We start from the raw sequence: 21,052 nt of genomic DNA, 5'->3' as shown, positions 1-21,052 counted from the left end.
ATTCTTGAAAGCTTAGAAGAAGAGACCCAACACTGTATTAGAGAGAATTGATCCTTTCAAGTTCTAATCCAAAATATACGGTTAAAGCACCACCTCTACCAATCACATCCATCCAATTATTTATTATCATCATAATAGTATTTATTGAGCACTTACCATGTGTCGAACACTATACTAAGTGCTTGGGAGAGTACAACAGAGTTGGCAGACACATTCCCTGCCCACAGTGAGCTTAGAGTGTAGAGGAGGAGACAGACATTGAAATAGATAAATAATTTATAATATATTATTTAAAGGTACGTACATAAATGTTGTGGGGTTGAGGGTGGGGCAGATATCAAATGCCCAGGGGTCACAGATCCAAGATGATGCAGAAGGGAGAAGGAACTGGGGTAAAGAGGACTTAATCAGGGCAGGAAAGAAGCTTAGTAAGGCTTTGAAGGTGGGGAGAGTGTTGTACTGGCATATATGGACTGGGAGGGAATTCCAGACTAGGGGTAGGATGTGGGAAAGGGATCGGAGGTCAGACACACAAGATCAGGGCACGGTGAATAAACTGGCACTAGAAGAGTGAAGTGTGCAGGCTGGGGTGCAGTAGGAGATCAGTGAGGTGAGGCAGGAAGCAATGAGCTGATTGAGTGCTTTAAAGCCAGTGGTTAAGAGGAGCAGAAGGTAGCAGGCAAACACCGAACAATCGAAAGAAAAGCAGTACATACATACAGACACATACACATTCACGTTATTGTAAGTTAGAACACCGTAGAGTTCCAAATGCTTTCCCCATTTTTGCCTTGTTTCCATTTTATAATGGTTGTAGAGAGGGACAGATTTTCATGTCCTTATTTTACATATGGGGAAAGGGAGCCACGGAGAGAAAAAGTGACAGCCAGTGAGTCAGAGGTTAAGTGTGAGGTTGGATCCCTGGATGAGAATTGAAAATATCCAAGTCCAGGCTCTGGGGCCTCTCTGGTCCAGACTGGTTGGGGAATGGATGACGAAGGCTAGATGGAGGTGAGGTTGGATGGGGGGGAAGGTCTTCATGAGAGCTGAATGCCCATCAGGATTAAAGTTGGAATCCTCTGGATCATTAATTAAGCAATCAATCAGTGGTATTGATCAAGTACTTACCATGTGCAGAACACTGTACTAAGTGCTTGGGAGAGGACAAAAGAGATCAATCAATCAATCCATGGTTTTTATTGGGTGCTTACTATGTTCAGAGCACTGTACTAACCACTTTGGTGAGTACAGTACAACAGAATGAGCAGAAATGTTCCCTGTCTTTAATGAACTCCCAATCTAGAGCAGGAAACTGACATTAATATAAAGAAATAATTTATGATGTATAATTTAAAGATATGTCCTAAGTGCTGTGAGGTTGGGAGTGGAGGGAATATCAAATGTCCGTAGGTCAGAGATCCAAGTGCATAGACAATGCAGCAGGGAGAATGAACTCGGAAAAGGGGAAAAGGGGAAGGCCTCTTAATTGGGGAAGGCTTTGAAGGTGTTGAGAGTGGTGGTCTGGTGTATATGGAGGCAGAGGGCATTCCAGTCCAGGGGAAGGATGTGGGCAAGGGGTCGGCAGCAAGATAGATGAGATCAGGGCACAGTGAATAAGCTGGTGCTAGAGGAGCAGAGTGTGCGGGCTGGGCTAAAATAGGAGATTAGTAAGGTGAGGCAGGATGGGGTGAGCTGATTGAGTGCTTTAAAACCGATGGTAAGGTGTAGAGGTAGTAGACATGATCCCAGACCTCGTGGAGCTTCCAGTCCAGTGAAGGAGAAAGACATTAAAATAAGTTACAGGTAGGGGCAAGCAATGGAGCATAAAGGAATGGACATAAATGCTACTGGGGTAGGGAAGCAGGATACCCAAGTCCTCAGATAGTGAGTAGCCTAGTGTGTGTATGATGCAGAAGTGTTAGAGTGGCAGTAGTGGGTGGGATAATGAGAGTTAATCTGGGAAGGCCTCTTGGAGGAGATCACCTCAGAGGGACTGGCTGGTGCCAGGCCTGCTGGTCTGATGGCATTCCCTGGGGACTGACTGACAGTCCAGGCTGAAAGAACAGGAAAAAAGATGTGGAGGGAGGTGGCCCAGAATCAATAAATCAGTCAGCAGTACTGAAAGCTTACTATATGCCCAGCACCGTTCTAAGCACTCGGGAGATTTCGTTACAAAAAATCAAATATTATAATTCTTTTTGTACTTGTTGAGTGCTTTTTTAATGCTATTTATTCAGTGTTCACTATGTGCCAGGCTCTGTACTAAGTGCTAAGGGTAGATACAAGCTAATCAGGTTGGACACAGTCCCTGTCCCACATGTATCTCACAGTCTTAACCTCATTTCACAGATGAGATAACTGAGGCTCAGAGAAGTAAGTGACTGGCCCAAGGTCATACAGCAGACAAGTAGTGGAGCCAGGATTAGAACCCCAGGCCTGTGCTCTAGGCTTACTATGTGTCTAGCACTGTTCTAGGCGCTGGGGTAGATACTACTTAATCAGGTTGAAAACACAGTCTCTGGCCAACATGTGCCTCACAGTATAAGTAGGGGGTGAACAGATATTTGCAGATGAGGAAGCTGAAATTTATTGCTCTATTTATTTTGCTTGTACATGTTTACTATTCTATTTATTTTATTTTGTTAATATGTTTTGTTTTGTTGTCTAGACTGTGAGCCTGCTGTTAGGTAGGGCCTGTCTCTATATGTTGCCAACTTGTACTTCCCAAGCACTTATTACAGTGCTCTGCACACAGTAAGCACTCAATAAATACGAATGAATGAATGAATGAATGAATGACTAAATGAAGTAAAGTTAGATGATTTGTCCAAAGTCACAGCAAGACAAGTGTCAGAGCTGGGATTAGAACCAGGTCCTCTGAATTTTAGGCCCAGGCTCTTTCTAGTAGGCCACACTATTCCTCAGGCAAAGACAATCCCTGCCCCCAGGAGCTCACAGACTAGAGGGAGAGTTTGTCCTAAAAATAGACAAATGTCAGAGACCTCCTCATCATCAGATCTCAAAGCCTTTCCTTCCATCCCGCACACTGCCTGTCTTCCCATCTCCTTCCCTCAGCTTCTCCAGCCCTTTTTCCTTCCCTTCATCCTGGGCTTGACCCATCTCCAACAGCACAAGTGGTATTTACTGAGCTCCTATGGTGTGCAGGACTCTGGTTCTGAGTGCTTAGGGGAGGTTTTTTTTAATGGCATTAATTAAGCACTTACTATGTGCAAAGCACTGTTCTAAGTGCTGGGGAGGATGCAAGTTGATCAGGTTGTCCCATGAGGGGCTCACAGTTTGCGGGAGGTCACACCGCTCCAGGGGCTGTCCCTCTAAAGCTCCTTCTGCCAAACAGGGGCCATTTGAGAGAGTTGTGCTGGCTAGTGGAAAGAGCACAGGCCTGGGGAGTCAGAGGACACCGATCCTAACCCTGGCTCTGCCACTTGCCTGCTCGGTGATCTTGGACAAGTCTCTGGTCCTCAGTTTCCTCATCTGTATAACAGGGATTCCACTCTCTCTGACTTCTATGGTGAGCCCAATGTAGGCAGGGACTGGGTTCCACCTAATGATCTTGTATTGGCCCCAGAACTAAGCATAGTGCTTGGCAGATAGTAAGTGCTTAATGTATGCCACAGTTATTATTAAGAAAGGAGAATGAGAATGGATAGCAATCTATCTTCTAAATTCTCAGTTTTCCCCCTAACAAGCCCCTGTGGCTCTCTCATCCATGAATTTATCCCTGAACCGATTGATATTTCGGCTCTGTGCAACTTCAAGTGAGAGCAAATTCCAAATACTGGCTCCCTGTTGGGTAGAGAAATGCTTCTTTTTGTTTGCTTCTCACCTTCTCACCTCCAAATCTGGACGGGTGTCCTTTATCCCGTTGTGGAGTTTGGTGAAAAATAATTCCTTGTTCACCAGCCCCATAGGCTTCATGCTTTTGTAGGCTTCTCTCAGCTTCCTGTCTCCAGGCTGAGGATCCTTAATCTTTTCAGTCATTTTCTGATTCATTCAGCCTCCTGTCCCTCTCCTCATTCCACCCCATTATACTTTGCAGTAGTCAGTCAGTCGATAGCATTTATTGAGCACTTACTGGGTGCAGAGCACTGTACTAAGTGCTTGGGAGAGTACAGTATAATAATAGAGACCCTTCTGACTTGCATTCAGACTCCTCTCCCTCCATTACTGGGGCTTTGCTCCTTGAAGACCTTTGAACCTTTGCCTTATCCTCCCACTTTTCTATCAGTAGGATTCTGAATTGAGTGCAAAACCCTGTGCTAAGCACTTAGGAGCAGTGTGGTCAAAGAAGACATGAGCCCTGCCAACGGGGCCTCTAGACCATAAGCCCCTTGTGGCCAGGGATCGTGTCAACCAACTGAATTGTATTGTTCTCTCCCAAGTGCTTCGTACGGTGCTTACAAACCAGGCCCAGGGACCTTTAGACTGGTAAACTCCTCCCTTTCAGGATGTAAATTCCTTGTGGGCAGGGATTTCATCTGCCAACTCTGTTGTATTGTACTCTCCATGCTCTTTGTCCAAGCGCTCTGCACCCAGTAACTGGGTAGACCAAAATAAAATGATTTACAGAGAGAAGGAAGGGCTCAAGTAGTCTGTAAAATGATAGGTACAAAAGTGCAATGGCAGAAAGTGAGTGCAAAATAATAATAATAATAATGGCATTTATTAAGCGCTTACTTTGTGCAAAGCACTGTTCTAAGTGCTGTACAAGGTGATCAGCTTGTCCTACGGGGGGCTCACAGCCTTAATCCCCATTTTACAGATGAGGTAACTGAGGCCCAGAGAAGTTAAGCAAAAGTGAAGCAGGAGATAGTGCTCAATCATTCAATTGATCAGTCATATTTATTGAGCACTTATTGGGTGCAGAGCACCATACTAAGAGATTGGGAGAGCAAGTCTGTAAGACTGTAACACTGTTGGTCCCTCTAGACTGTAAGCTCATTTTGGGCAGGGAATGTGTCTGTTATAGTGTTATTTTGTACTCTCCCCAGGGCTCTGCTCACAGTAAATGCTCAATAAATACGACTGACTGAGAAAATAAAATGAGGGCTTCGTCAGGGAAGACCTTTTGGAGGAGATGTGCCTTCAAAAAGGCTTGAAAGTTGAGAGAGAGTAGTTGTCTGTTGGATATGAAGAAGAAGGATGTTCCAGGCCAGCGGCAGGAGGTGGATGAGAGGCCAGTAGTGAGACCAATGAGATTAAGTTACAGTGAACAGGTTGGAATAAGAAGAGTGAAATGTGTGGGCAGGATTAGAGTAGGAGGCCAGGAGGTGAGGTAGGAGGGGGCAAGGTGACTGAGTGCTTTAAAACAGATGGCCAGGACTTTCTGTTTCGTGCCAGGTGGACGGACAACCACTGGAGGTTCTTGAGGAGTGGGGAAACATGGAAATTTGTAGAAATGATCCAGGCAACAGCGTGAAGTATGGACTGCAGTGGGGAAAGTCAGGAGGCAGGGAGGTCAGCGAGGAGGTTGAAACAGTAATCAAGGTGGGATAGGATAAGTGCCTGGATTACTACGGTAGCAATGTTGTGAAGTTTGAACCAACAGGATTTAGTGATAGATTGAATATGTGTGTTGAATGAGAGAGTAGAGTCAAGGATAACACCAGGTTACGGGGTTGTGAAACAGGAAGGATGACGGTGCCTCCTTCGGTGATGGGAAAGTGAAGGGGAGGACAAGGTTTGCGCTGAAGATAAGGAGTTCTGTTTTGGACATTTTATGTTTGAGGTGATGACAGGACATCCAAGTAGAGATGTCTTGAAGGCAGGAGGAAATGTGAGATGCCCGAGAGGAAGAGAGATCGGTGCTGGGGCTGTAGATTTGGGAATCATCCACACTGAGGTGGTGGTTGAAGCTATGGGAGCAAATGAGTTCTTGAGAAGAGTGGGTGTAGATGGAGAATAGAAAGAGACCCATAACTGAACCTTGAGGGACTCCAACAGTTAAGAGGAGAGAGACAGAGGAGAAGCCTGTGAAAGAGACTGAGAATGAGAGCCCAGACAGATAAGAGAACCAGGAGAAGACAATGTCAGTGAAGGCAAGGTTGGATAATGTTTCCAGAAGAAGGGGGTGGTCAAAAGTGAGTGCAAAAGTGCTGAGTTGAGAGCTGAGGTGGAGAAGAATTAATCGGGAAAAGCTTCTCGGAGTGGTATTTCAGCAGGGTTTTTAAGGTGAGGATCACTGCGGTCTGGCGGACTTGAAGAGGACAGGAATTCCAGGAGGAACAAAGGGTGGGAGAAATGGATCGGGGATAGAAATAAAGATGACAGTTATTAAGTGGTTGATATGTGCTGGGATTGATACAATATAGGCATTACGGACACAGTCCCTGTCCCAGATGGAGTTCATAGTCTAAGTAGAAGCACGAAGAGATATCGAATCCCCATTTCACAGATAGGGAAAGTGTGGCCCAGAGAAGTGAAGGGATTTGCCCAAGGTCACCCAGTAGGCAAATGACAGAGCAGGGATTAGAACCCTGGGCCCTCTGACTCCCAGGTCTGTGGGCTTTCTACTGGACCACACGGCTTCTCCAATGACAATTGGGGCATTTGGTAGGAGTTTACTATGTGCCAAACACTGCACTGTGCACTGTAGTAGATACAAGTTCAAACACAGTCCCTGTCTTATTTTTTTTTTTTTTGATGGCATTTATTAAATGCTTACTATGTTCCAAGCACTGTTCTGAGCACTGGGGAGGTTACAAGGTGATCAGGTTGTCCCACAGGGGGCTCACAGTCTTAATCCCCATTTTACAGATGAGGTAACTGAGGCACAGAGAAGTGAAGTGACTTGCCCAAAGTCACACAGCTGACAATTGGCAGAGCTGGGATTTGAACCCATGACCTCCGACTCTAAAGCCCATTTTCTTTCCACTGAGCCATGCTGCTTCATGGGTCTCACAGTCTAAAGGGGAGGAAGAGCATATATTGATCTTCCACTTAACAAATGAAGAAACTGCGACCCAGAGAGGTTAAGTGACTTGTCCAAGGTCACACAGCAGGCAAGTCGCAGAGCTGGAATGAGAACCCAGGTCCTCTATCAGCCCGGCCTGTGTGCTATCTACTAGGCCCCATAGCTTCTCAAATAACAATTGGAACATTTGTTAAGTGCTTGCTATGAACCAAACACTGTACTAAGCACTGGGGTAGATACAAGATCATTTTCCCTTTTCCTGTTTCTTGCCCTCTCTTCTAGGCTCCTCAACTTCCATTTTCAACTCTCTTTTTGCCTTACCCTCTCCCTTCTCTCTTTCCTCCCTCGTTTTTTTAATGGTATTTGTTAATCACTTACTATGTGCTAGGCACTTTGCTAAGCACGGGGGTAAATACAAGCTAATCAGGTTGGACATAGTCCATGCCCCACCTGGGGCTCTCAGTCTTAATCCCCATTTTACAGATGAGATAACCAAGGCACAGAGAAGTTGTAACTTGCTCAAGGTCACACAGCAGACAAGGGGAAGAGCCAGGATTAGAACGCAGGCCCTTCTTACCCCCGGCCCATGCTTTATCCTGTAAGCTATGCTGCTTCTCTCCCTCTCCTTCTTTCCCTTCCTCCCTCTGTTACTCATTTTCTTTTCCCCCTCTTTTGGGATTCTCTCCAACTTCTTATCCTGTGGCTGCCTCCCAGCCATCGCTAATTATGTCTTAAAAGAGATGAGGAGCTGAAGAGAAAACAGCAGATTGTTTTAAAAAATCCCAACGACCCCAGCTAAGAGCTCGTGGTATTTCTAGAATATTTTTCTCCATTGTGCTGGAAGCCCCTGAAAGACACCACCCCGATGAACTCACCTTCCTAAAAAGGAGCAGTAACGATCCTTGGAGTGTTGACCAAAAATTTTATTCTGCCCTAGGCAAGATAATAACTGTGGTATTTGTTAAGTGCTATTATGTATCAATGTTGTGGTACATATAAAATAGTCAGGCAGAGCCCGTCCCCCACCGGGATTCACCATCTAAGTAGGAGGGAGAACAGGTATTCAATCCTCATTTTGCAGATGAGGAAACTGAGGCCCAAAGAAGTTAAGTGTCTTTCCCAAGATCACACAGCAGGCATGAGCCAGTCTTCTAGACTGTGAGCCCATTGTTAGGTACGGATTGTCTCTTATCTGTTGCCGAATTGTATTTTCCAAGTGCTTAATACAGTGCTCTGAACACAGTGAGCACTCAATAAATACGATTGAATGAATAAATGAAAGTAGCAGAGCCGGGATTAGAACTGTCAGGCCTGTGGTCTTTCCACTAGGCCATGCTGCTTCTCGAGATTGCCGAACAGATAATAAGTGAGCAACTTTTTTTATTGGTATTTGTTAAGCATTTACTATGTGTCGAGCACTGTTCTAAAATCCATCAAGTGGGACACAGTCCCTGTTCCACATGGGGCCACAGTTTAAGTAGGAGGAAGAACAGGTATTCAATCCCCATTTTACAGATAAGGCAACCGAGGCATTGAGAAATTAAGTGACCTGCCCAAGGTCACTCAGCGGGCAATCGGCAGAGCCGGGATTAGAACCCAGATCCTCTGACCTCCAGGCCCGGTGGCCTTTCCACTAGGACACGCCGCTTCTCAATATCAAGTTGTTTAACATTTAGAAGAGAGTAAAGTCATTAGCAACGAGCAGCTTCTGGAATCTGCTGAGAGCCGCTGCGAGTACATGAGTGCTTTTCTTGGTCAGAGTGCCGCCTGCAAGAAGAGCAGATGACGGGGAGGCAGGAAATGGGAAATGTGGGGCTTTGGGCACGATGTTGGAGGCAGCCTCATGGCCAGTGTTTCCTCATAAGGTAAGTGGCGCTGCTTGGAGTTAAGACGTAGCTAAGCGGGGAGGAAGCCGGCAGGGACACGCTAAAGAAGGGTGAGAATGAGTGAGTGTCCAAGAATGGCAGGCAGTGGGTGGTGTGCGATGGGGCTTTATTAATGATCTCGAAGAGAGGGTAACGAGCAAGCTAATTCCAGGCTCGGTAGTTTGCGATCAGGCTAATTTGGGAGGCGCTGCTTACTCCAACGAGGACCGAGAAATCACCGGAATGGACCACAGAGAGCAGGGAGACGTGAGTCCGGTTCCGAACAAGAGAGCACCTGCTCGGAGGAGACACGGGAGGAAGCGTCTTGGGGGGAGACTTAATCCGAACCCGGTGAGCAGGGGTCGGGAGGCGCTGGGAGAGGGAGGCGGAGAAGGAGCCAAGCGCCGGCGTGGGCGGGGTTGGCAGATGAAAGACCAATTAATTGGCAGAGAGGAATGCAGAGTGGGAAAGGCCGAGGAGATAATACTCAACCAGTGCTATTTACTGCACACTTACTGTTTGCTGACCACTGTACTAAACGCTTGGGAGAGGACAACAGAGTACAGAGACATGATTCCTGCCCTTGAGGAGCTTGCAGTCTAGGAGATTGGAAGCCAAAGAGCCCAGACCCCCGCCGCCAAGACCTCTCTGCACTTGGATCTCTACCCTTTGCGTACTTGATATTCGCCCCACCTTCAGCCTCAAAACACTTACTTGGGGCTGAGAAGCAGCATTCTCTAGTAGAAAGAGCACGGGCCTAAGAGTCAGAGGACCTGGGTTCTAATTCCTCACTCTGCCATGTACCTGCTGTGTGACCTTGGTCAAGTCACTTAACTTCTCTGGGCCTTGATTTCCTCACCTGCTAAATGGATTTCCGCTTAAACTGTGAGCTCCATGGGTGACCTGATTATACTGTATCTACCCCAGTGTTAGTACAGTGCTTGGCACATAGTAAGTGCTTCACAAATACTTATGTACATATCTGTAAATTATTTATTTATATTAATGTCTGTCTCCCCCTCTAGTCTTTAAACTCCTTGTGGGAAAGGAATGTGTCTACCAACTCTGTTGCATTGTCCTGTCCCAAGCACTCAGTACAGTGCTCTGCACACAGTAAGCGCTCAAAAAATACTATTGAATGAATGAATGAATTACTACCGTGCTCTGCATACAGTCAGCGCTCAGTAACTACCGTTGATTTATGGATTGACAGATTAGTACAGTGCAAAGTCAGCGCTCAATAAATACCACTGACCGATTGATCCAAGTGGCCCCAGCGGCTTAGGTTACTGTCCGCTAATTGAGATTTCTCAGTATCCATATTTCAGGAAACCCACTGTTGGGAGGTCAGGACCCAGGCTCCCCAGACTCAGAAGTATTTCTGGACACAGGACACCTGGGGAGATTACCTAGCCCAACCTTAATCAATTAGTCAATATCATTGATTAAGTACCTACTGTGTGAAGAGCATGGTACTAAGGTCTTGGCAGAGCACAGTACAATCGGCAGATGCCCGCCTCAGGACAGATGAAGACTACCTTATGCCCAAACCTTCCCCTCCTTCATAATCTGAGATTTGCAGAGATCTAACCTCCATTCTTCTTGCTGTAATGTGACCCTGGGTCTTCTGGTCCTGGGCTCCCTGCTCAGAGGAGGTGGCCAACAGTCACCTTGCTTTGACTAGAACTTCAGAGGCGTCAATCACCCCGTTGTCTGGTAGTCCTCAAGCTAAACCAGCTCATTCCTCTGATCCTCCCTCTGACGTTCCGGGCGTCGGCGTGCCCATCAGCAGCAAGTTTCCTGCCCCCCTGGCTCCGCCTTGCCTCTACTGCCACCATCTCAGAGGTGGGAGGCAGCTGGCACAGAGAAGGCAAGCCTCTTCTTCTACCTTGCTGCTCTAATAACGTTTAGCTCTGGCTCTGGCTTCCCTCCAGGTGGGTGAAAAGGGTCTGCCCGTCCCACTCTGGGCCTGCAGCCCCCACCCCGACCCAGGGACTGCTTACTGCTCCAGTCCCGTCAGGTCTCTGCCAGACCAGGGCTTCTCCCAGACTAGAGCCCCTCCCTTCTCTCCTTCTCCTCTTCCCTTATCCTCCTTCTCCCCCTCCCCCCACCCAGCCTTCCCTGCTACACTCCCCCTTCTCCTCTCCCCCTCTTCTTTTCCTCCTTCTCCCCTCATCTTTCTCTTCCTCCTCTTCCTCCTCCTCCTCTCATCCTGCTGCTGCTACTGCTGCTGCTGCTCGGGGTTCCTGGGCAAAATGGACATAGGGCTGCAAGATGGTCTAACAGCATCAGCAGTGGCCCCCCTGACAGCTGTCTGGGGAGGCTCCCAGGGTGTTGAAAGGAGGCGTGTCCCTCCTCTGGGCAACTGCTCTCTCAGGAGCCTCATTTCCAGGTTCTTGAGCAGTGACCGGCTTCTCGTTGGGGTCCAGGACAGACCTACCCTGCAGCTGAGCAGACTGGCACCTTGCTGACCAGGGCTAGATAGTACTTGCCAGCTCTGGTCCTCAACTGGGGCAGGGGCAAGGGTGAGCCGGGGGTGACCCTCCCTTGGTCACGCCTCATCCTGCCGCAACTATCAGACCCCGGGCTGAGGCCAGCCAGTGGCCCACCACTCACAGAAGCCAGCCATCGCTCATGAGAGCCAGCCTCCACAACCTTTCCTCCTGCCAGGCCTATTTAGGAATCGATCCACATCCGGACAAGGGATTGGCATTCCCGTCACAGCATCACTCCATCACCGCTTCTATTAAACTCATTTGCTATCTAAAGGAATTCATTTTCCACTTTGTTTGCCCACAATAGAAAAAAGAAAACCCAAAACAGGAACCAGGGACCTAGTAGGAGCAGATGGACAGAAGAAGGAGGAGGAGCTTGAGGGTCCCCAGCTGCCCCGGCCTAGGCGGGGGCAGGGCTAGTAGGCAGGGGTCACTCTCTCCCATATGCACTGAATTGCTAAGCTGGAGCCTGGCTAGGTAACTGTACTTTTTCATGGATTGAGAGCCTGACAGCTTCCTCATTTCCCATTCCAAAGTGGAATTCATGACCAACAAGATGGCAACGTTAGAGGGGAATTTGTTTTTTTTCCTTGTTGCCCCCCCACCGAAAGACCACACTACCCACTCTGCAAAAGGAGAATCTATTTCTTGCAACAGAGTCTCACTATCCCCATTCCAATGCTCCCATCCTTCTCCCATCTCCCAAAGTAGAAGCAGCACAGCCTAGTGGAAAGAGCATAGGATTGGGTGTCAGAGGACCTGGGTTCTAATCTCAGCTCCTCCGCTTGTCTGCTGTGCAACCTGGGGCAAGTCCCTTCACTTCTCTGGGCTTCAGTTTCCTCATCTGCTAAATGGGGATTCAATACCTGCTCTCCCATCCCCTTAGACCACGAGCCCCAGATGGGACAGGGATCGTGTCTGACCCGATAATCAGGCTTCTACTACATTGCTTGGCACATAGTAAGTGTTAACAAATTGCCCCAGTTTTAGGCTATTATCGAATGAGCTGGTGGACCCTGTTCTGTATGCCGAAGCTAAGATCACTAGTTTGACCCTTCCCAGGAAGCTTGCCACCAGTCTCACTTATCTGATGCTCTCCCGGCCCCTGACATCATTCATCCAGCAGTCACGTGTATTCCGCTCACCTCCCCATCATCCTTCAACCTAGAAACCCCCGAGGAGCAGTGACCCAGATCATTTCAGTAGGGACACTCTGGCTCCCGAGAGTCAGCCCTGCACCTCAACGCCTTCTCCCACCCGCAAGGAGTGGATCGTATCTGTAACCTGTGGGCATGTGTGTGCCTTTCTAGGGCCCCTTCCTCCGTTCTTCCCCAGGCATCCCACCCCCATCCCTCCCCAGGAGTGGGCAGTCATAGAGTCCCCACTCCCACATCCCACCATGCCTGTCCTCCATCCTGCTCTCCTCCTCCTGTACATTGTGTGTTTGCTCCGGCTTCCTGAGGTCAACCAACCATCCTGTGCACACTCCCTCCCGGTGGCTTTGTCCAGTCAACTCTGGGGGAAAGCCCCCCCATACTGGAGAAGCCCTCCGCCCCCTTTGGCCTCCCCGTTGCCCCCAACCTTCCAGGGTCAGCAGCTTCTGGTGTTTGGTCTGCCACTTCCATTCTCCATCTCTCAGCCTGAGCCCACAGTTCCTGCCGGCTGCCCACAGAAATATCCATCCAAGCCGCTTTCTGTAACAGGCCCGGAGGAGGGAAGAGGAGGAGAACCAGGAAGGCAGGCATGGGGGACAAGAGCTTTAATTACTATCCCTGCCTAGTGAAAAGAGCTCAGACCCGGGAATCAGAGGACCTGGGTTTTAGTCTCCACTCTGCCACTGATCTGCTGTGTTACTTTGGGCAAATCACTTAACTTCTCTGTGCTTTTGTTTCTTCATCTGTAAAATGGGGATACAATACCTGTTCTTCCTCTTACTTAGATTGTGAACCACGTATGGAACAGGCATTGTGTCCTACCTGATTATCTTCTATCGACTCCAACACTTAGTGTAGAGCTTGGCATATAATAACCGCTTAACTATTACTATTATTATTATCATTATTATTACTATGGAATTTCAGGACCCCAAAAGAGCTGGGCCCAGTGCCAGGCAATCAATCAATGGTATTTATCTAGTATTTACTGTGTGCAGAGTACTGTACTAATTAGTTGGGAGAGTGCAATTCACAGAGTTACTAGACAGACTCCCTGCCCACAGGAAGCTTACAGTCTATAGGGGGAGGCAATTATTAAAATGAATTATGACTATGTACATAGCATTGTATAGTTGAGGGCAGGGTGATTATCAATTGCCCAAAGGGTACAGATTCTAGTTCATAGACAATGCAGAAAGGAGAGAGAGAAGGGGAAAATAGGGCTTAATCACGGGAGGCCTCTTGGACGAGGTATGATTTTAATAGGACTTTGAAGGTGGGGAGGGGGGGTTCTCTGACAGATATGGAGGGGGAGGCAAGTACCCAGAGACCCAGGGAGGCTGTGCTGCCTAGCAGAGGATGTCTGAAGCAAACGCCAGTGATGCAGTTTGCTTCGTCCCAACTCCTTCCCCCACATCCAGGGAACAGATGGTTTCATCTTGGCATCGGGAGAAGCTGGATCCGCATTTGTGTTGTGGTGTGTGGTTTTTTTTTTAATTTGACACATTTTGTCACGTCCTGGTGCATCAGAACATTAAAGGGGGCGGGAAGTGTTAAGAATGTTTTAACTTGCAAGTTTGTAAGAATTCCATGGTCCCCTCACCGCCTCCCCCTCCCCCTCACACTGGCACTCACCACTCTCCCCTCCTGCCTCCCATCTGTCTTCCCATCCCCATTTGGGGAGGACCTGCCATTTATAACTCCCTGGGAGCGGGGAGAGCTGGGCTGTGCCGGGAAGGCTGGAGAGAAAGCTGAAGAAGGAACAGAGGGGGTGTGAGTGGGGATGGACTGGAGTGAGACCAGCCGGAGAAAGAGTGTGTAGAAGGAAGAGGCCTAGGGGAGGTGGGAGTGGAGGAAAGGGTAGGGGCTTAAATGAGGAGGGAAGGGAGGAGGAGGTGAAGTGCTCAGAGGACAAAGAAAGAGAGGATGGAGGTAGAGGCCCAGGGGAGATGGGAAAGGAGGACGAAATGAGGTGCTCAGGGGAAGAGGGAAGAAGGAAGTAAGGGGGAGCTTGGAGGAGGAGGGAAGATATGAAGAAAGGGAGGGATGTGGAAGGGAGGAGGGCAGGTAGGAGAAAAGACTCAGTAAGGGTGAGTGACAGAGTCCTGAGATGGGCACGGTTCTGTGCATGGAGGATCAGAGGCTGGGGCAGAAGCAGGAAACAGGGTCAGGGGCTACAACGAGGGGCTGCTCAGCTGGAGGAGGCAACTTGGAGTCTGATGATGGGGGGCAGGGGTGGGAGTGAGGAGGCAGGGGTGCTCACAGACTGGAGAGGGGAGGTGTGTTCATTGGTTTTCCCAGACTGTTGGAGCCAGTGATTAAAGAACAGAGAACGGTTGGACCTCTGTGAGTGTGTGTGTGTGTGTGTGTGTGTGTGTGTGTGTGTGTGTGGGCAGGGGGGTTATGTGCATGCACATATTTGTGTGCGTTTGTGGGCATGCATGTGTATGTGTGTCTGTAGGTATATGTATGTATACATGTGTGTGCCTGTAGAAGCAGCATTGCATAATGGTTACAGCACAAGCCTGGGAGTCAGAAGGACCTGGGTTCTAATCCCGGCTCCACCTCTTGTTTGTCTTGTTACCCTGGGCAGGTCACTTAACTGCTCTGTGCATCAGTTCCATCATCTGTAAAATGGAGATGAAGACTGTGAGCTCCATGTGGGTCATGGACAGCGTCCAACCCGATTATCTTATATCTACCCCAGTGCTTAATACAGTGCCTTCACATAATAACTGCTTAATAAGTACTTTAAAAAAAGTGTGCGTGGGTGTGTCTGCGTGTGCACATATGTGCGTGTGTGTGTGTGTGTGTGTGTGTGTGTGTATGATTTTTGCCCCTTTCCTTTCAGTATGTTATTTCCCTGGCTGGGGGCATACCTGTGGGCAGAGTCTGCGTAGAGGACAATCAAACCACCGCTGAGAGTGGCGGCTTTGTGGGAGGCAGGGTTAAGTAGGGGGTGAGAGGGGAGTGGGTGGGCTGGGGGACGGGGAACAGGCTGGCTGGAAGCAGTATGCATGGTGGGCCAGTGGGTGGGCAAGTGTGTAGCACCTCTTGGAAAGCACAGTCCCCTCCTGCCCGGTGAGCCAGAGCTGCCCAGACCTTCCCAGCACTGCCCTGTGCTGACCACTCCCACCCAGTGCTGACCACTTCCATCCAGCACTGAGCCCAGGGAAGAAGGGGGCAGCCGTAATTAGGCAGATGGAGATCCCCATCCGTCCCTTTCTATCTGGGTTGGTGTCTAACCCTGCCCGTTCCTTCTCTCTTCCCTCACTCCCGCACAGCAGACAACATGGGTCTTTCTGGAGTAAATAGTTTGAGCCCCATGATCGTGGAAATGGGCCGAGGGGGAGGACAAGGGATCGTGACGATGAATTGAAGAGAGGGTGGGTGGAGGTGATCAGGGAAAACTTCCTGGAGGAGGTGGAGTGTGAGTTGGGATGGAAAGATGGGAAGAACGTGAGAAAGGAGGCAGCGCTGTCCAGGCCTGGGTTTGTCCTGAGGAGTATCAGAGTTGTCCCTTCATCTTTTTTCTGCTTATGGCATTTGTTAAGCTCTTATACGAGCCAGGCATTGTACTAAACACTGGGGTAGAAACAAGATAATCAGGTTGGACATTGTTCACATCCCATATGGAGAATATAGTCTTAATCCCTGTTTGACAGATGAGGTAACTGAGAAGTTACCGAAGAAGTGAAATGACTTGCCCAAGGTAGATAGGTACTAGAGCCTGGATAAGAACACAGGGCCTCTGACTCCCAGTCCTCTGCTCTATCCACAGCTTCCACCAGGCCAGGCTTCCATGGACTCACGTAATATCACATGTGTCATGCCGGGCTCCGAGCATGACAAAGTATTGTGGAGTTTGGCCAACCATAGAACATTTCTCGGGGAGACCCTAGTCATCTCCCTTACTGCACAGTTCAATTCAGTTCAGTTCAATCATATTTATATATGCCCTTATTTATTTATTTATTTATTGGTCCATGTCCCACATGAGGCTCCCAGTTGTTGGGAGGGAGAGCAGATACATTTTACAGCCCCATTTTACAGATGAGGAAACTATGGCACAGAGAACTTAAGCTACCTGTCCAAGGTCACACAGCAGGCGAGTGTTGGAGCCGGTAATGGAACCCAGGTCTACTGACTCCCGGACTTGTGCTCCATCCACTAGGCAACACTACTCCCCTCTCTAGGGGCTGGTTGTGTGCTGCCACTTGACTGCCAATCATCCTCCTTTACCCCGGTTGAATCATGGTTTCCTGAGACCCAGATAACCTCGCACCCTGACCCCCAGCTTAGCCACCCCTGGCTACACTGGTGGTCCCACTTCGGGCTTGGCCCCTCTGTCTTTCTGGCCATGTTTCAGTCTCCACCCTAAGTGTGGGGTGGTATTCACCTGCCCCTTGGCAGAGCCAGAGCCAGAGGGGTGGGGCTGGGCTCAGGTTCCCTCCTCTCTGAGGTTTCTCTGCCCAGGCCAGGAAACTGAGGTTCCCCCCAGCCTCCTCTTCATCATCAATCATATTTATTGAGCGCTTACTGTGTGCAGAGCACTGTACTAAGCGCTTAAGCTAAGCTCTTCCCCCACATCCCCTACCCTACCAGCATAGTCTGGCCAACCTTCCTACTGTCGGGACCCCAGGAAGACCATCTAAGCAATGAGACATGGAGAAAGTTAATTCCACCAGATTATGATGATGATGATCAATGATAGTAATAATAATAGTAATAATAATAATGGTACTTGTTAAGCACTTAGCATGCATCAAGCCCTGTACTAAGCACTGGAATAGATATGGTATATGCAGGGTCAGACACAGACCCTGTCCTACATTGCGTTCACAGCGTAAGTGCGAGGGAGAAGAGCTAATTGATAATATTTAAATCCATGTTGACGTAAACTGGGTTTTGCTAGAGAACCTCCTTGGAGTCTGCCTGGCCATCCCAGCTCTTCCTTATGCACCATCCGTTCTATCCACTCCTTTACAGTATTGTCCTCTCCCAAGTGCTTAGTACAGTGCTCTGCACTAGGTGAGTGCTCAATAATACCTTTGATTGATTAATGTAATAATAATAATGATGGCATTTGTTAAGCACTTACTATGTGCAAAGCACTGTTCTAAGCACTGGGGAGGATACAAGGTGATCAGGTTGTCCCACGTGGGGCTCACAGTCTTAATCCCCACTTTACAGATGAGGGAACTGAGGCACAGAGAAGTTAAATGACTTGCCCAAGATCACACAGCTGACAATTGGCAGAGCCGGGATTTGAACCCATGACTTCTGACTCCCAAGCCTGTGCTTTTTCCATTGAGCCACATTGCTTCTCTACTGTTCACTCCCCTTCCACTTCTTTCTAGTAATAATTGGGGTATTTGTTAAATGGTTACTATGTGCTTAACACTACCCTAAACCCTGGGGTAGATACAGATCGATTGGACACAGTTCCTGTCCCATATGGATCCACTATCTAAGGAGGAGAGAGAACAGGGATTGAACCCCCATTTTCCAGGTGAGAAAACTGAGGCAACAAAGTAAAGTGGCTTGCTCAAACTGACATAACAATTCTGCATCTGCCATTCCTGCCTTCTCTGCCCCAGTTCTCCCTGTCTTACCTTCATTTGGTCTATTTCTATTATCCAAAAGACAGATAAGACTATTATTATTATTGTATTGATATTTGTTAAGCACACATTATGTGCCAAGCATTGATCTAAATGCTGGGGTAGATACAAGATAAGTCGAATATAGCCCCTGAACCACATGGGGATCACAGTCCAAGTAGGAGGAAGAGAAATAATTGAACAAAGTTTGCAACTCTTATTTTATTGTTAAAATCACACACACACACACAATTTCCACAGGTCCCTTTCCCATATCACTAGACCATTTATCATTGTGTGCAGCTAGTTCACCAGTCAGCTGGCCTTGGCTTGACCAGTACAACTCCAGTGAGTTGACCTACTCACTCTTGTAGAGGCTGTGTCAAATATCACTGTCTTAGTGAATGATCTGTAGTTGGGTTTAACTTTCTACAGTCGGAGTTTCAAGGAAAATCCATCAGAGACTTGGCTACCAGATTTACTCTGTTGAAATATTTGCATTTTATACTAAGCTCGTCTGTAATGTTACACATTTCACACCTCTACGTTTTCCGCGGTTGCACTATCTTAGTCATAATGAACACCATTTCTGTTCACGTCTTCAGAAAGTGAAATCCATATTCCTACATGAACTGGAAATGCTAACGTGTTAACAGCCTCCCCAGGGCTCTGCTTCTTGCTATGATGCCTTCAATGATTTTGTCATGGTTTAGGTAGATTAAAATACAGTATCGCTATTTATGTTCTTAGACCTGACAGTTTTAAAGTATTCGTCAGTGAATCTCCTCTTGAGCCTGGTTCTCGTTGATTCTTGAAAACGGGAAATCTTCTGGCACATGCAACCAGAAATCAGGTTAAAAAAGATTTATCAGTCAGGTAAATATTGTCATAAGCCTTCCCTAAAGGTTGTAAGTTTTGAAATGTTCTAGCAGCCCACCAAGTGATCCAAATATTGCCCATTTTGTTTTGGATTTCTGGCTCTTTGGTTGACATTGGCCATCTTCCCTTCCCGACTCAAACTCTCTTTCTGTCTCCTGTTCCTTTGGAAGAGATCGCTGCAGTTGGCCCCATTTGAGAGCAAAAAATATCTCCCACTTCATCTCTGAGAGCCACCCCCTCAACCAGGCATAAATTCGCCACCTCCATCTGCGTCCTCATACCCGCACTCTTCCGGAGCCTCTCCAAGACACAATCAATCAATCAGTGATACTTACTGAGCACTTACCCATGTGCATGGCACTGAACTAAGCTCTTCAGGAAGCTTCTGGTTCTACCAGTCAGCAGAGACATTCTGCACCCGCTTTCACGTCTTCTTCTCCTTTTCTTGTCTGTCAGTAGGAGGTTGCCCAAAATCCAGGCCTGGATGTCTTGGTTGTTGGAGCGTTTCTACATTTCCTGTCCCTCCCTTGCTAAATGCTGGTAATGCCACGTTGCGGTGGGTGCGAGGGGGTCAAGGGAGGGCCTGGCTTTCCCTCTGGTCTCCTCACTCACTTCCAACCACTTAAACATTTCCACCCATGCTCAGCCTTTAGGTAGGAGTGCATATTTAAGTTGATCCTTGCTCTTCCTCCCTCTACCCTTGTTCGTCAATGAGTACGTATATCTGTGCCCCAATTAAAGTGGAAGCCCGCTGCGGGCAGGAAGTATATCTTGGGCTTGTGCAGGACTTGCCCAAATGCATAGTACATTCATTCATTCATTAAATCATATTTATTGAGTGCTTACTGTGTGCAGAGCTTGCAAAGTACGATTCGGCAGCAAGTAGAGACAATTCCTGCCCATAAAGGGCTCACAGTCTAGAAGAGGGGAGCCAGACATCAAAACAAGTAAACAGGCATCAATAACATCAATATAAATAAATAGAATTACATGTGGGCACATCATTAATAAAATAAATAGAATTATAAATATGTACATATATACACACAAGTGCTGCGGAGCCGGGAGGTGGGTAGAACAGAAGGAGTGACTGGGGGTGATGGGGAGAAGAGGTGAAGCAGAGAAAAAGGGGGGTTTAGTCCAGGAAGGCCTCCTGGAGGAGTTGAGCTTTCAGTAGAGCTTTGAAGGGGGGAAGTGTGCTAGTTTGGCGGATTTGAGGAGGGAGGGCCTTCCAGGCCAGAGGTAGGATGTGGGCCAGGGTCGAAGGTGGGACAGGTGAGAATGAGGTCCAGTGAGAAGGTTAGCACCAGAGGAGCGGAGTGTGTGGGCTGGGATGTAGGAGAAGAGAGAGAGACGAGGTAGGAGGGGGCAAGGTGATCGAGAGCTTTGAAGCCAATACTAAGGAGTTTTTGCTTCATCAAACATGATATGATTTTACTTGATAGCACAGTGTGTTGCAGTCAGTAGGCACTCAATAAAAACCATTAGCATTACTACTACTATTTCTAATGGTAACAGCAAATGTTTTATGGCATTTGTTAAGTGATTACTGTGTGCCAGACACTGTACTAAGAACCGGGGTAGATACAAGCTAATCAGGTTGAATGCAGTCCATGTCACACATGGGGCTCACAGTCTTTATCCCCATTTTATAGGTGAGGTAACTGAGGCACGGAGAAGTTAAGCAATTTAACCGAGGTCACACAGCAGACAGGTGGCAGAGTCAGGATTAGAACGAAGGTCCTCCGACTCCTTGGCCTGGGCTCTTTCCACTAGGTCAAACTGCTTCTCATGTGGTATGAGAAATGTGATATTTTTAAGCACTTACTTTGTGCTGAGTGCTGGAGTAGATACAAATTAATCAGGCTGGACACAGTCTCTATCCTATATGAGGCTCACAGTCTCGTGAGGGGGAGGGAGAACAGGAATTGAATCCTCATTTTAGAGATGAGGAAATAGGCACAGAGATGTTAAGTGACTTGCCTAAGGCCATACAGCAGGCAAATGACAGAGCTGAGATTAGAACCCCGCTCCTGTGATTCCCAAGCCCGCGTTTTTTCCGCTAGGCCACTCTGCTCCTCCTATTTACTAGTAGACTGTGAACAGTAAGGTCCTCTCTCTAGTC

The 21,052-nt window shown here is 48.0% G+C and overlaps 1 protein-coding gene across 2 annotated transcripts in view; it reads left to right on the top strand.

The window, feature by feature from the left end:
* LINGO1 (leucine rich repeat and Ig domain containing 1) overlaps positions 1 to 21,052 on the top strand; it is a 157,711-nt gene that overhangs the window by 46,802 nt on the left and 89,857 nt on the right. Inside the window, exon 1 of one of the 2 annotated variants that reach the window (XM_038767558.1) lies at positions 8,963 to 9,147. The exons of the other annotated variant lie outside the window; for it this stretch is intronic. Coding sequence (XP_038623486.1) covers positions 9,040 to 9,147 — 108 coding nt within the window. The 5' untranslated portion in view covers positions 8,963 to 9,039. Of the gene's footprint in view, positions 1 to 8,962; positions 9,148 to 21,052 lie in introns of those variants that run through there. 2 annotated transcript variants of the gene reach the window in all.

The sequence above is a fragment of the Tachyglossus aculeatus genome, chromosome 26 (genome assembly GCF_015852505.1).
Source record: "Tachyglossus aculeatus isolate mTacAcu1 chromosome 26, mTacAcu1.pri, whole genome shotgun sequence".
In the NCBI taxonomy this organism is placed as follows: domain Eukaryota; kingdom Metazoa; phylum Chordata; class Mammalia; order Monotremata; family Tachyglossidae; genus Tachyglossus; species Tachyglossus aculeatus.
Note: the sequence above shows the minus strand (reverse complement) of the source record. Positions and strands in the feature narration are given on the sequence as shown.